We start from the raw sequence: 17,871 nt of genomic DNA on the forward strand, positions 1-17,871 counted from the left end.
GCAGGAGGACTCAGCTCACAGCCCCCGTACACTTTGTCTGTGTGGCTTATCCATAATATAAGCAACAACCACACACACAAAAAAGCATATGCAACACAGTCTTTGAACTGGGACTGGGTATCGCTAGGTATCAGCTATAGGATTTAGTGACCCTCCAGTGAGATACGAGACTGCCTTAATTATTAAGGAGGTTTTGAGTTGTTCAGAGTATGGGTAAAAATAGGTAGCCTGATTACATTACAGGTTTGCAGCATGCTAAAAATATACTCACACCTCTCAACTTGATCTAACTGTGGAAAACTTTTTGGCTATGAAGGTAAATTTTTGAAGCAAGTCACAGGTAAATCTCAGGTACACTCTTTCCCAAAAACAAAAAAAGAATGCCCACTGCTTAGCTGGCCTGCTGGCGTGTCTCTTGATTTCTTACTGTATGAAACATGCCAGCAAGGACATCAGAGTACAGCCATGAGTCAGCCGTCCTTCCAAAGAGTCACTTTAACAGCGTCCATTCATCCAGCCCAAATACAGGCTAGTGAAAAAAAAAAAAAAAAAAAGAATACTCTGAGGTAGAAAGAAGCGATGAGAAAAATGTAGATGGAGGACACGGATCATCCTTCCTCCCTCACGACCTTCTCTCTCTACAAGGCACCAGTGGCAGGCAAATGGTACCTGGGTACCCACCGGTCTGCCTAATCAGGCAATGCTACATACTTGGCAATGCATCTCCACAGCACTGCAGCACTGCTGCAGCTCACACTGACCCCCAAACCTGTACATCGCCTCATAAATCTTCACCACCTTTTCCTTTCATCGGCACCGCCTTGGATGACCCAAGGCACAGGCCCTCCAGAGTCCTTTCTGATACACAGAGCTTAGGCTAGGCAGACAGAACAAAACACACACCCCAGCCCACCAGGTGAACCCACCAGGACCCAGAGGGTTCATCGAGACCCACTGGGTTAGACTCCACATGGTTTGGGATTTAACATAGACCTCCAGGGCCTAGGGGGTAGGGTCCCTTTACCTCCACTTCACTCTCCATTCCTTTACCAACCCCCAACACACCACAAAAGCTAGGCAATAATACCCCCCCCAGCAGCCCACCCAACCACCCAACTCAAGGGGTTACCAGATCTGTCTGACCTTGCCAGGTGATGGAGATGGGGACCGACTGCTGGTAGGAGCGAAGGCAGAGATGGCCCATCAAGTTTAAACACATCTCCCCCTTCAGCTGATGGCTCAAGGCAGGAGGGGGCAGCTTTAAGAGCTGAGGAAGCCCTAAGGCTCCTCTGGCTGGGTAGTTTCCCAGAGTGACCTCAAACTGCTTACTCAGAGGCACAAGCAGGCTGGAGAGGGCTTTTCCTGTGACAGCCACCACTGGAGTTTAAAACCCCCTCTCCGTGCTGGGAGCACGAACACACACACACACACACACACACACACACACACACACACACACACACACACCTGCCTGCTCAGTGTCCATTCCAGAGCATAGTTGCCTGAGTAGAGCTCGCAGCTCTCAGGTGCATGGACAGGATCCGCACCCTTGAAATCCTGCTGACTGCACCTCAGGAGCTAGGGAGAGGAGAGGGATGTGCTAGGGAAAGGGTTTTACTTCTCTCTTGCAGCCCCAGGGAAGGCTGAAGTCTGCCTTCCTTTACTAAAAGATGGCTGGCCTCTATCTAGACTGAATTCCAGTCCCTGGGCTTCCCAGAGCCAGTCAGTCCCCAGTACAGAGAGGGGAAGGTATCTCTCCCTTGGGGCATCAGCCTGGCCAGAGTCCTTCCCCACGGCTGAACTGCTGAACTGCGGGCTGTACATAAGGTGAGAAATGCCTCCTCCTGTCCAACTTCTGGCTAAATCCTTTGTCCCGGGTGTGAGGGCAAAGGGTCCTCGACCCAAGACTGAGGTTAGCTTCGAGCTCAGCCCTCCAGGCTGCTATCAGCTGGAGCCCGGGAAAGGCTCAAGTGGCCGGTCTCCCCGGGGGCCCTCCTGCCCAGCCCGCTCAGCCCGCCGACTCACCCCAGGGAGGGGCTCTCCGGAGTGGATGTGGATCCGGCCCCGGGGCCGCCGGGGCTCAGGCAGGTGCCGCCTTCCCGCCGCGCTCTCAGCGCGTCCCGGTGCTGTGCGGGCTGCCGCCGAGCTGAGCCCGCGAGGAGGGCGGTGCTGGGTTAGGAGATGCGCTGCGCCCGGGGCCCGCCTCCCCGCCGCGCCCGCCGCTTCAGCACCGCGGACAGCGTCCAGCCCCGCGCAAAAACGGCCTCACCCGGAGGCCAGCGCTCCGCCCGCGCCCCAGGCCTCTGCTGCGTGGTTCCAGGCACCAGGCTGGACAAAGGCTAGCTACTGTGGAGGGACGTGCGAGGTTGGCAAAAGCACAGCTCAGCCTCTTAAAGCGCGCCGGCGTGGTCCGGAATCCGACCTGGCAACCAGAGCGCTTATCTGGACCCAATCAAGACAGGGGAGGAAGCTGGCTCCTCGCGTGGGTCCAGCAAGGGAGGGGCCCAGAGAAGGTCGGTGCCCCAGCCCTCACCTCTCCGCTATCATATGTTCTACCTCTGTCTTCTGAGCTAGAGGTTGAGATAGGAAGTGTTGGGGTTCCATCAGGCCTGCAATCTCACTTCTTCCCACCACCGCCCCATTCTTGGTGTCAATCAGCCAACAGATGGGGCTGCTAGAGCTTGGTGACATCACCCAGAGCCACTTCCACGTTGTTTTCATTTCTGTAAAAAAAAAAAAAAAAGAAAACCCTTCTGCTGTTCCTTGTTCACAGCCAAAAGTGCCCGGATGAGATGGAGGTGTCCTTCTAACTTGGCTTCAGACACAGAGCAGCAACGTGACCCTCATCCTCGTTTCTCCTCTGGGATGGGTGAGGGCTGTTCTGCTCCCAAGCCTGAAGAAACTCAGGCCGTCTAGAGAACCCACAGTGAGTGGCCACGGAAGCCCCAACCCCTTCTGGCTTCTCTTAAGCCTTTCACAATCGAGGTGAGGAGAGCCCTTCCTTCCCTGAACTAAATAGGCAACTCCTGCCTAATTCTTTTTACAGCGCCACCCCAACTTTTTCTCTCGGTTAGTTAAAATCCAGAAGCATTTTTATTTTTACCTCTGGCCTACTTCCCCGCCCCTCATCTGAACAGGGAAGACGGAACACGGCAATTTAAAAGTCTGGGTTCATAAATCCTATCCGAGCACGTGAGAGGGTCTGCACAAGCATTTGGAGAGTGGCTGCTAAGAAAGAGTATAGTCTGAAACACTCACCACAGGAAACATGGTGCATGGGAAACATGGTTCCTGGCAGCGGCGCCTTCCTGTTCATAAGGAAGAAGAATACAGCATGCCTTAAGAAGAGACAGAGCCTGCTCTTGGGAACTCTTTCCTCCTGGGTTGCCACATCCAGCCTTGGTATGAGGATTGTGCCTAGTCTTACTGTATCTCGTTATGCTGTGTTTGATTGATATCATTGGGAGGCCTGCTCTTTTCTGAAGAGAAATGGAGGAGCAGTGGATTGGGGGGGGGCACAACATGACACCAGGAAGAGGAAGTGGAGGGGGGAGAAGGGGTACTGGGAGGGATGAAGAGAGGGGAGGCTGCCATGTGGATGTAGCGTATGAGAGATGAATAAAAACCAACAAAACAAAACAAAAAAGAGATGGGACCACTAACTCTTTGAAAATTACTTCTCATCCCTTCTTTTTCCTTTTTTAAAGTTATGTACTGCCAATCCTCAGAAGGAAGAAATAATTAAAATATGCCAAGAGTACCAGGTTCCATAGGCTTTCCTGCTGCAGTGGGCACAGACCTCCAGAGCACAGAATACCAAGTGGACAGGCATCCAAATCCTTTTTGTGCATTACCTCATTTGGAATGGGAAGTCAGGAAGATTTTGTGACAAAGGATCCCTTCAATTTAGCTCCTTTGCCTAATTTATGGCAGGCTCAGCATTTCCAAGGATGTCTGCATCCTCATATCAGAGACTAGTGAAAGCCCCAGAAAGCTTCACTCTCACATGCATGCATACGTGCATGCATGCCTGTGTGCACACGTGTTTGAGCATGTGTGTGCACGCGCGCGCGCACACACACAAGAACAAAGTTAAAATTTTCTAATCGCACACCTATATTTATCTGGGCTTCAAAAGACTCAAGATTTGAAACAGAAAGAGCCTGCATGGTGGTACACACCTGTAATCCCAGCACTCAGGGAGGCAGAGGCAGGTGGATCTCTGTGAGTGTGAGGCTATCCTGGTCTACAAAGCGAGTCCAGGACAGCCAAGGCTACACAGAGAAACCCTGCCTCAAAAAAACCAAAAAAGAAAAACAAGCAAAAGCCCAAAAAAGAACAAGCAAGCAAGAAAGAAAAGAAGCAAACAGCCCAAGCCATACAGCAAGATTTTTAATTTATCTGGTTAGTCCATTATTTTCTGGTTCTGGAAAAGCTTGAAAACTAGAACACACATCAATGATTCTCACTCATGGGCTGGAAGACAGGGCCCCACGAAGCCCTCTCCCACTTCAGCCCCTTGCACAGGTCAGGGTGGAGGGGATGGAGGAGACCATTTTACCTTCTTTCTAAATACGCTCATCCTGATGGGCAGACAGGCGTTACCAGTGATGCTGACAAGCAGTGAAGCACACCCACCACATCAGCCTATACCATCATCTTATCCACAGATGTTGTACTAAAACCAGGTAAATCCACCATTAGCTGCCCTAGCCCGGCTGTTCCACTTCCTGTTATGCCCCGAGCCATAGGCACATCCACAGTTCACTGCCCCACCCCTGACACAGACACACACACACACACACACACACACACACACACCGCCACCACCTCCTCATCCCATCTCTTCCTTCTGTTCCCAGTCACCTTCCTGCTCTCTCTCTCTCTCTGAGCCCCTCTTCCCCCATCTAATGCCCCCGGGATGTTTTACAGGAGTCCAGATTGTCCGCTTAAGGTGGAGGCCTTGTCAGCTCCCATCCAAGTACGTCATAGAACCACTGAGTTGTGCTGGGTACTTCTAGAATGAGCAGACTGGGAACCGCAGAATTTGAAATGAACTTTGGGACTCCGTCTGATTCTTTTTCTGGCCGCTACCATCTTCTTTTCATTCGTGGTTCACATCCTGGCAAGTCAATCTAAAGAAGCTGGCCTGGAGCAGGTCTGCCTTCCTGGTAGGGAGGGAAGAAGCTTACAGGAAGTGCACAGACCTCTCCAGGGTGCTTAAAGGCCCTGGGGACCTTTTAGCAGATGTTCCAGTATCTACAAACATAGCAAAGAGAACCTGCCAGGCAGACAGAATGTCCTCTTGCACCTTAGTCATGCCTCAAAGCCACATCAATGTTCTGTAGAATCGAGAAGGCCTTTGTGAACGTCCATCAAAGCTGTAACTGATGTGACGCCACTCTAGCCAGGGCTAGAGAAGGCTCATAAGTGACATGAACACCGGGTCACACTGCTGTCGGCACCTCAGTGGCCACAAGACTGGCTGATTTCTCCCATGTCTTTCAGCTTTTAAAACCCCAATGCCTTGGGGACTCTGGAGGTAACTGAGTCGGTAAAATGCTTGCTGTCCAGGCAGGAGGACCTGAATGAAGTCCTTCACACACAAAGGTGGGTGTGGGGTTTGCACTTATAATCCCAGCACCAAGAAGGTGGAGACATGCAAATCCCTGGGGCTCAGTGGCCAGCCAACCTAGCCTACATGTCAAGGCACAGGTCTCAGTGGGAGATCATGTCTTGGAAAACGGGGTTGATGGCACTCAAGAAACAACAGCTGAGACTGACAGGCTGACTTCTGGTCTGTGTGTGTGTGTGTGTGTGTGTGTGTGTGTGTGTGTGTGTGTGTGCATGTGTGTAAGCAAGGGTTCAGAGGGAGAAAACACAGAATTAGACCACTCCACGTGTGGAAAGAAAGGTTTGGGAGAAATTTCAAAACTGCCATGGCTGTCTTCAGGGGTGCAGAGCAAATGGCAAAAGGTAGTCAGGAGGGAGTCTGTAAAATGGAACAGCCTGGAAGTTGACAGTAGCTGTGGGAGTGAGTGGGGGGGGGGACACGCTATGATTGCAGATGTGTTACAGATGTGTGCTAGTAGGGAACTGGATGCTCCATTTGGTTGAGATAGGAGCAGATAAGGGAGGCGGGGCTGTGATTGCTTGAAATGAGAATGTTTCCCAAAGATTCATATATTTGAAAGCTTAGTCACCAGGGAGTGACACTATTTGAAAGGATTAGGAGATGTGGTCTTGTTGGAGGAAGTATATCACTGGGGATGGGGTTTGAGGTTTCAAAAGGCCCCAGCCAAGCCCAGTGTCTCCCTCTCTACCTACAGATCGGAATGTAGCTCTCAACCTGCCACTTCCCCCACCCATGATGTTAAGAGACTAAACCTCTAAAACTGTAAGCGAGCCCCCAATCAAATGCTTTCTTTGATAAGAATTGCTTTGGCCATGCTGTCTCTTCAGGGAAATAGAAAAGCAACTAAGACAGTGGCTTTTCCTGACAAACAGAAACTGGCTTTACAAGTTCCTGAGGAATACAGACTTTAGGCTTCTGTTTATCCACCAAGAATCTCTCTGTTTACCCAGTTAGAATCCAGCCTGATCTGAGCCCACGTTCTTATTTGGGACACACTTTGGACCTAACAGCGTGCCTGTATGCCATCGTAGAAACAAGAACAGTGTTTTTTCTGGCTGTTACACACCTATAGTCCCAGAATTTGGTAGACTTAAGGCAACAGTAATTCAAGGCCAGCATCAACTACACACTCAGTTTGAGGTCAGCTTTTCCTACAACACCCTGCCTTAAAAAGCGTGGCGTTATGGCACACACCTTTAGTCCCAGCACTCGGGAGGCAGAAGCAAGTGGATCACTGTGAGTTCGAGGCCAGCCTGGTCTACAAAGTGAGTCCAGGACAGCCAAGGCTACACAGGGAAACCCTGTCTGAAAAAACCAAAAACAAACTAACAAGCAAAACCACTCAAACTTTTCAAAAATGTTTATGCACATGTGGTTCAAATGACAAACGTGCCAAGTTCATTCAATGGAGAAAGGGTAATCTTTAACAAACAGTGTACGTGGTGGTTTGACTAAGAATGCCCTCCCTCCCATAGGCTTATGTATTTGGATGCTTAGTCATCAGGGAGTGGCACTCCTTAAGAAGGATTAAGAGGTGTGGCCTTGTTGGAGGAAGTGCCTCACTAGGGGATGGGCTTTGAGGTTTCAAAAGCCCGTGCCAGGTTCAGTGGCTCTTCCTTCCTGCTGCCTGTGGATCTGGATGTAGAACTTTCAGCTGCTTCTCCAGCACCATGTCTGCCCATGTGTTGGCACGTTCCATGCCATGACGATAATAGACAAAATCTCTTGAAACTGTAAGCAAGCTCCAACTAAATGCTTTCTTTTATAAGAGTTGCCATGGTCATGATGGTGTCCCTTGACAGCAATAGAACAGTAACTAAGAGAGAAAGTTAATGCCAGACAGCTGGGTATTGCCGTGACAGCCTGACCGAGATGCTTCTCTGCTTGTCTTTGGGATGTAGATTTTGGGACTTTGGATTAGGAAAGCAGTTGAAGGTTCTAAGGGGGCGGGGCTTAATGGGCCATCCTAGTAGGAGCATAGAAGATAGGGCAGAGGGCAGGATGAACCCAGCCCAAGAGGTTCCAAAGAAGAATTGGTAAGTGATATTTTTTTGAGAAGAATGTAGCTACCCTTATCTCCCCCCCTCCCCCACCACACACAAAATCTCCCTGAGGCTAAATTGAAGAGTTTAGACTAATGACATTGGCAGAGGAGATTTCAAGGCTGCTGAGGATTGACTGTATTGGGTCACTCTTATGGCAGATCTATAATGAAAAGAGGGAACTGAGCAAGAAAAAGAATACAAAAGACACAGTTTGATTGGCCGGGCGTGGTGGCGCACACCTTTAATCCCAGCACTCGGGAGGCAGAGGCAGGCAGATCACTGTGAGTTTGAGGCCAGCCTGGTCTACAAAGTGAGTCCAGGGCAGCCAAGGCTACGCAGGGAAACCCTGCCTTGAAAAAACAAAAACAAAACAAGACAAAAGTAATTTTATCGTTGGGGGTCATCTTAAGATGAGGAACTGTATTAAAGGGTCGCAGCATTAGGAAGGTTGAGAACCACTGATCTAGAGGAACATGTTCAGCCTTAAAAAGGGACGAAATTCCACTTCAATGTGGATTTCCTTCTGTCTGATATTTAAAGTTATTAATGAATCATTTAAAATTATTTCATTGGTCTGCATGCATGTATGCATTTGTGTGCCTGGTACCCCTGGAGGCCGGAAGAAGCCATCGGATCCCCCTGAATTGGAGTTGCCAGCTGCTGTGTGGGTGCTGGGAATCAAACCCAGGTCCTCTGGAAGAGCAGCCAGTGCTCCTAACCACTGAGCCACCTCTCTGGCCCCCTTTCTTGCCTTTAAAAAAAAGTGTGAGCCCAAGCTGGCCTTGTACTCAAAAGCCCTGTGGTCTCAGCCTCTTTTGAGTGCTGGGATGACAAGCATATGCCATGGTGCCTGGCTTTTAAAATTTTTGGAACATGGGGCTGGAGAAATGGCTCAGCACTTAAGAGCATTGACTGCTTTTCCAGAGAACCCAGGTTCAATTCCTGGCACCCACATGGCAGCTCACAACTGTCTCTAACTCCTAAGATCTGACACCTTCACACAGACATACATGCAGACAAAACAGCAATGCACATAAAATAAATAAATTTTAAAAATTCTTGAACATGAACTTCTTTTCAGGTATTTGGCTGTACTGTGTTAAATGTGTATACAGGTGAGGGTTTCTTTTTTTTTTTTTTTTTTTTGCCTAGGGTTCTCTGAGTGAATCTGTAAGTTAATGTTTTTCACAAGAGACTGAGAAGACTGGTGGCCATTGTTTCTTCCGCAGCTGCTTCTGAACTCTTTCCATGCTTCCTCTTGTGGGACTCAAATTAATATGTATACTAGACCGTCTGTGTCTCCTATCCCTACACACTGTTGTGAGTTTTTTTTTTTCTTTTTTCCCCCCAATAAATTGTCTTATTGTCTTAGTTGTCCAGTCTCTGAGCTCCCTAAGCTTGGGTTCAGCTCTGCTCGGTCTGCTGTTGTGCCTGTCTGGTGTGGTCTTAGATTTAACCATTGTGTGGCCCAGAACATCTGCTCCTTTTATGTTTGCAGTTACACCTGGATGGCCGGCTGTTTGCTCATTTTGCTCTTGCCATCTTTTCCTTTGACTGTGATCATAGATGCTTTGAAATCAGCTTCTGGCCTATCTCCTCTCAGGCTCATGGCGTCTCAGCTACCCGTGGTCTTGTGAGCTGGTGTCACTTCTCTGGAATATTCTTTATTGCTATAAAAGGCCCACTGGCTTCCGGCCATCTAGGGAGGCACATTTTAAACACTTCCATGTGGCTGTGTAGATAGTCACACAGTATTAACTCCTGGGACTGGCTGCCTGGGGGCCATGGAGGGAAATGCTGGTCTCCCGTGACAGTTCCAGGTCACTCAGGGCTCTACTCTGCCGGGACTGCAGGGTACTGTTGACTGTGGAATTTGTTTTCCCTGGGTTTTGTTATTATGTATCACAGGATTTTGAAACAGTATAAACTTAAGCTCATTTACATAGGAAATGCCTTCAATATTTAACTCAACTACCCAGTGTTATTTGACATTCTCTTCAAGTTTCTTTTTCCTTTTTTGCTTGCTTGCTTGTTTGTTTGTTCAAGGTCTCACTGTGTAGCCCTGACTGTCCTGGAACTCACTACGTAGACCAGGCCTGCATTGAATGCTGAGGTCTGCCTGACTGTCCCACCCAAGTGCTGGGATTACAGGTGTGTGCCATCATGCCCTGCTTTCACTCACACATACCTCAGACAATCATTGGGTTTTAAAAAATATTTTATTGTGGTCAAATACATAAATAAGGGCCGAGGAGATGGCTCAGTGGATAACACATTTGGTCCTACCTGTGAGAACTGGAAATTCAGGTCCCCAGAGCCCACATAAAATCTGGGGTGTGTGGCAGCCAGCTCACCTGTAATCACAGTGCTCTTGGGAGGCGGAGACCAGATCCTTGGAGTAAGCTGGCTGACCCGGTTAGCTAAGCCAGAGAGTTCTGGGTTCAGCAACAGACTCTGCCTAATAAGTAAGGCAGAGACTGAGGAAAAGACCTGACATCTGACCTCCACACACTTGTGCCCACACACAAATGCATACACACAAGCATGAACACACATGTGTGTGTATATATATATATATATATATGTGAAACATTAATAAAAACTTTAAAGTGGAAAAATAAAACTTACTATCTTAACATATTTTAAAAATATTTTGATGTATGCCTCGACAACTTCACACACACATATATATGAGGTGCCTTCGTTGTGTCCACCCTTTGCTGCCCCCTCATGTTCCCTCCAGACCTTCATGTCCTCTTTTTCCAACCTACCAGGAGCCACATCCCCACCCCACACCCCAAAACGACTCCTCCCCCCGAGCAGCCATCAACTGCCAGTCGTCTTAGAGATCTTTAGCTGTGCGAGTGCAGCGGCATTCAGCACCCCCCAGAACTTGTTCTGCCTTGAAAACCTGAGACTCTGTGCCCATAAGCTAATGACTTCCCACTCACTCCCTCTCCCCGCTGGCCCCTACCAGCCACCATCCTACTGTCTACCTTTGTGGGCATGACTTCCCTGGGAACTTCAGATGAGTGAATCATGTGGTTTCATTTTGTGTCTGGGTTATTTCACTTGGCGCCATGCATGTCCCCCAGGTTCATCCATGTTCTGACATGTGCCGGAATTTCCTTCCTTTTAAAGGCTGAATAGTATGTCACCTGTAGGCATGGGCCACTTTTTGTTCTACCTTTATCTGGCAAGGTACACTGGGTTTCCTCGGTGTGTCAGCGCGGTAGACCACACTGCACTGACACTGGTATACAGGCGGACCACGCTGCAATGACACTGGTATACAGGCGGGCCACGTGGCAGTGGCACCGGTATACAGGCGGGCCACGCGGCAGTGGCACCGGTATACAGGCGGGCCACGCGGCAGTGGCACCGGTATACAGGCGGACCACGTGGCAGTGGCACTGGTATACAGGTACTTTGCTAGCTCCCGCTTTCAGTTCCCTTGAGCATATTTATGTGGCAGCCGGGGGTCACAGGGTGCCTGTTTTCAGGAATCAAGATACAGCCAGCAGCGGCACCATTTTCCACTCCCACCAACGGAAGAGTTCCAGATTCTCCCCAGCACTGGTCATTGTCTAATTTAGCAGCCATGGTAATGGTTGTCTGTGAGGCCCCCACTGTGCTTCTGATTTGTATTTCTGTCATTAGTGAAGTTGAACATCTTTTCACATGTTTGTCAACCATTTACATATGGTTTGCACATGGTCTGTTCAAGTTGTTTACCCACTTAAAAGTTGAATTTATTTTGCCACAGTGCACATGTGGAGGTCCATTCCCCGCCCCAAAAAAATCTGAGAAGTCAGTTCTCTCCTTCCATTATGTGGGTTTTGGGGAGAAAGCCACTGGGCCTTTTGAAACCTCTAAGTTCACCCCCAGGGACGCACTTCTTCCAAGGTCACCTCTCCTGTTATTACATTTAGCATTGGACTTTTCTTTAAACTTTTTAATCTAATTGAGCACTGGGCTTAGCTCCATTACACTTCCTGGTGCTCCTTTTCTCCTCAAACTATGTCTTTTTTTCTCTCCAAGATAGGGGTTCTCTGTGTAGCCTTGGCTGTCCTGGACTCAGTTTGTAGACCAGGCTGGCCTCGAACTCACAGCGATCCGCCTGCCTCTGCCTCCCGAGTGCTGGGATTAAAGGCATGCGCCACCACGCCCGGCTTCCTGCCCTATTCTTGAGACCAGCATGGAGCCACTGGCTTTGTCTTCTTGCCTGTCTCCCTCTAAACTACCTTGGAGGGTGTTTGCGTGAACTGAGAAGCATTCAAATCTTTGTACAACACACACACACACACACACACACACACACACACACACACACACACACACTACAGCTCCACCTTGTCAAACTTCTCCTAGCTCTTCTCTGGCTCCCAGATGCAAAGCAGCAACGGTATCATACACTGTGGGAGGGCTGCCTAGCCAAAGCCTTTCTTGTCCCTGGACAGTCCTGTCAATGGCGAAACTCAAGAAGACACAGAACAAGCATCTGCGCCTTCTACCCACGACAGCCCAACGTGCAGTTGTCACCTTCCTCCCGGTCTTCACTTGGTTGCGTGGACACAGAGTCCCTTGCTTTCCTCAGATACTGGCCACTGGCACACGAGAAAGTGGCACACAACAGCACAGTTTCCAGCGAGACTCATATCCCCCCATCCCTAATAGCGCAATGCAGAGCTGCTACCTAAATGAGGAGCAGTCTGTGCAGCCATTGGTAGAGAGCATCCATCCTGTCCAAGGCTCTCGGGGCAGAATGTAAGGCCCCGGCACTGCCGTCTGTAAAGACTATACCAAGCACCCCTCAGCTAAGCCACTTCCCTCCCTAGGGCCTTGTGGTGGAGTCAGCAAGACTGGCAAATGCTTGCTTGACGCTGACCCGTCCAGCCGTACTGGGCTGGTCCAGGGCTCTTTGGGTCTTTGGTTTCCATGAACTCTGCAAGATGCCTTTTCTTTCTGTAAGTGTCCGGGCTGAGCGGGCAGTGCCGATGCTGAGGAGAGCCCACTGGTGTTAGCAGCTGGCACCTGGAAAGGGGAGGATCTGGAGAGGAGGGTGCTGCCTGAGCCACCCATAGGTTCCTGCTTCTGAATGCACACAGGATGTAGCCCCACCTGAATGACGCGCTCTCCTCAGGGTGTAGCTTTCTCCCAAGGCCTCTCCCTGAACCTGCAGGGTTCAGGACCCTCTAGGAACTCCTTTGCTTCAAGGGAGCCAAGCAGTTCTTCCCAAGAGGGTGCAAAGGTCAGCGGTCCTCACGCCTCAACACTGGAAGCAAGCATTCCCCGCCCGCCCCTCTGCAGAGAGAGACTCAGGCTCTCACATGGGCTAATCCCCAGCCATTTTTTTGCCCATTTGTTGTGACTCACGTTGATTAGTTTCAAAGCTACTAAAGAATAAATGATCTGCCCTGAAGCCAACACAACTTATCAATTAACACAGCTGCTGGCTCTCGAGACTTGTCACGCCGAAGCCCCCATGATAATCTGATTTCCCTTGTAATTGCCACAGACTGCGAGTTTGAGCCACGGCGAAATCACCAAGCTGTATCACACAAAAGACCTTGGCTGACTTGCCACATACCCCAATGATTCAAGGCCCCAGTAGAAGGAGAGCTATGCCAGCCACTTGCCACCAGCCCCCACCCCACCCCAACCCTCACCCCCCACCCCGGTGGTTGGGCTGTGCCTCCAGATGGGTTCTCTCTGAGGAAAAGCTTCCATGGGAAGAAAGGGGGGTTTTGCACTCAACACTTCAGTAGAGATGCTGGAGGGGGTGGGGGTGGGGCGTAACATGGTAATGGGGAAACAGTAGGTAGGTAGGTAGGTGCCAGGTTCAGTGTGGCAGCCATAAGTCAGGAAGACTGAAGCAGGGAAATTCTGAGACCAGCCTGTACTACATAAACAATAACCTTCCCCCCTTTCCTCTTATGTGCATAGTATTTTGCCTTTCTGTCATTCTGTGTACTGCGCGAATGCAGTGCCTGCAGAGGCCAGAGAGGGTGTTGGGTCCCCCAGGACAGGAGTTGTAGACGGTTGTGAGCTACCATGCAGATGCTGGGAACAGAACCCTGGTCCTCTGAAAGAACACCAAATACTCTTAGCCACAGAGCCCTCTCTCCAGCCCCTAATTAAAATAAAAAATAAAATAAAACTTAAAAAGAGATGGCACAGTGGGGCTGGAGAAATGGCTCAGAGGTTAAGAGCACTGGCTGCCCTTCCAAAGGTCCTGAGTTCAGTTCCCAGCAATCACACGGTGGCTCATAACTATCTGTAATGAGATCTTGTGCCCTCTTCTGGTGTGCAGGTGTACATGCAGGCAGAGCATTGTATACATTAAAAAGAGAAAGAGAGAGGGAGATGGCACCACTGCCAATCAAACTAACTGAATGCCATGGTCACTGTCGTTTGTCATGGACACCGTAGGCCAGGCCTGGTGCTGACACTTTACACATCTTTTTTTTCCTTTTTTTTTTTTTTTTTTTTTTTTTTTCTGAGATAGGGTTTCTCTGTGTGGTCTTGACTATCCTGGACTCGACTTGTAAACCAGGCTGGCCTCAAACTCACAGAGATCAAAACAAACAAACAAACAAACTGAGAGAGATCCACCTGCCTCTGCCTCCCGAGTGCTAGGATTAAAGGCGTGCGCCCTACCGCCCTGTGACACTTTACACATCTTTGCAACAACCCAATTCTTCAAATAGAGCAGCTGAGACTCCCGAGCATGAGGAGGGTGGTGATCTTTCTTCCAGGTCACATGACTACAAAGCGACACAGGTAAGAGCTTCGGAGACTCACTTGGGCTCTGGTACCACAGGGACAAACTAGACACTGAGCTTGGTTCTGCAGCTTGAAGCTGTCCCTCTCCAGGGTCATGACCCACTGACACTGCCATCCATCATCAGGACCCATTAGGACCCTCAGCCACCACCAACCAGCTCAGTTCTGATCAGCTCTCCACCTATAGCCAGAGGAAACCAAGCCAGGCCTGCAGCTCTCCCTTGCAGAGCGTGGGGGGCGGGCCTTCACTGGTCATGGTTTGGTCCTTGCTGGCTCCTCTAGTCCCATCTTGAGACATCACCATGGCGTCCCACCCATCTCTCCTCCTGCCCCCCTAGTAAGTCTCTAACTGCATCTATCCTGGTGCACCCTTTACTAGCACAAAACACCTTGCACCTTGTGAGGCATGTGCCGCCTCACAGATGCAGGGAGGTCCCTGGAAGCTGACAGCAGGGTCTGCTTGCATTTACACATACAGGCCAGAAGAGGGCGTCAGATCACATTATAGATGGTTGTGAGCCAACCTGTGGTTCCTGGGAATTGAACTCAGGACCTCTGGAAGAACAGTCAGTGCTCTTAACCTCTGAGCCACCTCTCCAGCCCAGATCTGCTTTCCTTTCACTCTGAGTTCTCATCATTACCTGGCACAGAGAGGCGTGCAGTAAACATTGATTATATATGTATTAACTGATCCCTGGGATGTAACTTGGTGCTGGAATGCTTGCCTACTGTGGCTTGAACAAGAATGGCCCTCATGGGCTGGAGAGATGGCTTAGAGGTTAAGAGCACTGTCTGCTCTTCCAGAGGTCCTGAGTTCAATTCCCAGCAACCATATGGTGGCTCACAACCATCTATAATGAGATCTAGTGCCCTCTTCTGGCATGCAGGTGTAAATGCAGGCAAGAACACTGTATACATAATATTAAATAAATAAATCTTAAAAAAAAAAAAAAAAAACGAATGGCCCCCATAGGCTAAGTTATTTGAACATTTGATCCTCAGTTGGCGGCAGTGCTTGGGGATGTGTGAAAGAGGCGTTGCCTTGTTTCGGGAAGTACACCGCAGAAGGTGGGCTTTGGGAGTTCATAGCCTCACTCAGCTTCCAAGCCCTCTGCATCACCCTTGTAGCTGACGATATGATCTCTCAGCATCCTGTTCCTGTTGTTTGCTGACATGCCTTATTAGCATGATGAACTCTTGTCCCTCTGGGACCATAAGTCAAAATAAGCTTCCTCTTCCACGGGCTGCTACTGGTCGTGGGGTTTTAGTTGTTGGTTTTTGTTGTTGTTGTTGTTTGAGTGTTTTTGTTTTGTTTTCTTTGTTTATTGTTTCTTTTTGTTTGTTTGCAGGGCAGGGCAGGGTTTCTCTGTGTATCCCTGGCTGTCCTGGAACTCCCTCTGTAGACCATGCTGGCCTCAGCGATTTGCCTGCCTCTGCTTCCGAGTGATGGGATTAAAGGCATGTGCCGCCACCACCTGGCTTGGTCCTGGTGTTTTATCACAGCACAGAAAAGTAACTGACACACTCAGCATGTGCAAAGGCCCTGAGTTCGATCCCCAGTACCACCACAAAGAAAAAAAAAAGTAAGCCCTACTATATAAACACCAACTGATTTCCCATATATGAAACTCTATAAAGTTTGGCAGGAAGTTCACCAGACTGGGAGCATCCAGCACCGATGTGAGCAAGGCACTGGCTGCTCGAAGCACAGCCTCCCTTACAAGGAACAGTTATGCACAGTCAAAGTGCAAAGCCAAGCAGAACCCTAGAGCAGTGTTCACAAACACAGGGACAGAGTGAACGGATGAATATGAAATCCAAGAACAGTGGGAAAGGAGTGGTCCTACTGGCTGTTACAACGCACACACTCGTGATCAAACGGTGGAGCACAGGAATTGATGCGGAGATCAGTGGTGAAGAGAGTGTTAGGGAAATCAGGTACACTTGTAGATAGATCATAAAAATTAGCTGGTCTCCCCATAACAGCTAAAAAATATAAATTTCTGCAGAGTAGAATTAAAAACACATCTGTTGGATGGCCCCTTCTTTCACAAGAGATTTGGATGTCATCTGTGTCACTAGGCTAACCACACATACCAAAATGTGGCTTTAGAAATGCCATTTCGGTGCTAAGAGTAAAAGCCTAAGATTTTCACCTATAGTGTCTTTTTTTTTCCAAGACAAGGTTTCTATGAGTGTTAGCCCTGGCTGTCCTGGACTCCCTTTGAGACCAGGCTGACCTTGAACTCACAGAGATCCACCGGCCCCTGCCTCCCAGGTTCTGGGATTAAAGGCATGCGCCACCATGCCTGGCTAGTGTCTTATATTTATTTTATATTTTCCATTGTGGGGACCTAGGGCCTAACACTAGGCAAGCACTCTACTACACAGTCTTGGTAAGTACCCAGGCTGGTCTTGAACTCATCATGCTCCTGCCTAAGCCTCCCAGGTAGCTGGTTATGGACCTGTATCGCCAGCCCAGGGGACCAACGAGATGACAACAGGGGACCTGTGACTTGTGTGGAGCTGTGTGGATCCAAGGACAGCATCCACACTCTGACGCTTGTCAAGAAACTCATTCTACAAACACTCATGTGCTGAGGGCAGCCCCCAGGTCACACGATCTCAAGCCACTTCGATGGCATTGTGTGGGAAAGATTAAGCTTTGTCACAGGTGGAAGCAGTCTTGGCGGGCTTTACCCTTGGGGCACCACATGAATACCTTGTGACAGACTGAGTGGAGCCATCCTGGGCCTGGAATTCAGGAAGCAGACCTGGGAACCCCAACTGGGCTATTGTTTTTCTAATTGACCCTCAACGGGAGGAGGAGACTGCCCTTCCCATGTGACTCAGGCAGGTAGGGAGGAGAGAACAACAGGTTCAGCCCAGCCTTGGGCGCGTGTGGAGCGGCAAACAGGCCGGACCAGCACGTGGGCCAGAGAGACACCTAAGGATCCGTCCCGTGGAATGGATACCGGAAGGTTCACTCTTTTGTCCCTTTAACCTTTTTTCCTTCTTGTATAAGCTAGTTGGGTTGTATAATAAAGTTTAACTGTTAAAAAACAGAGCCAACATCTGGCGTCCAACGTGGGGCCCGATGGGTTCCACAGTCCCTAATGGTATGAGGGAAGATTCAGTATTCGAAGGTATAGAAATGCTGTTTCAGGGTATCAGCAAAGTTGCAACTGCTCTTGCAAAACTCTTTCCTGCATTATACTTAGAGGGAATTCTCTGTTTTTTCATTGTCCTTTTATTACAATATTTCATGCTTAGAAGGATTAGAAGAAAGGCTAATGACATAGAAAAGCCGGAAGGGTCAGTAAGCTCTATTCTTTTGGAAAAGATTGCAGATTTGACTGGACAGATGGAAAGGCTGAGGAAAGAAAATGAAGGGATGGGAAAGCA

At 49.3% G+C, this 17,871-nt stretch overlaps 1 protein-coding gene across 4 annotated transcripts in view; it reads right to left on the reverse strand.

The window, feature by feature from the left end:
- Osbp2 (oxysterol binding protein 2) overlaps window positions 1-17,871 on the reverse strand; it is a 154,131-nt gene that overhangs the window by 65,665 nt on the left and 70,595 nt on the right. The window contains exon 1 of one of the 4 annotated variants that reach the window (XM_051165177.1): window positions 1,468-1,488. The exons of 2 other annotated variants lie outside the window; for them this stretch is intronic. In XM_051165177.1, the coding sequence (XP_051021134.1) occupies window positions 1,468-1,486 (19 nt within the window). In that variant the 5' untranslated portion in view covers window positions 1,487-1,488. Of the gene's footprint in view, window positions 1-1,143; window positions 1,296-1,467; window positions 1,489-17,871 lie in introns of those variants that run through there. One more of the 4 variants, XM_051165175.1, reaches the window with a different exon arrangement.

The sequence above is a fragment of the Acomys russatus genome, chromosome 22, assembly GCF_903995435.1.
Source record: "Acomys russatus chromosome 22, mAcoRus1.1, whole genome shotgun sequence".
NCBI lineage: Eukaryota > Metazoa > Chordata > Mammalia > Rodentia > Muridae > Acomys > Acomys russatus.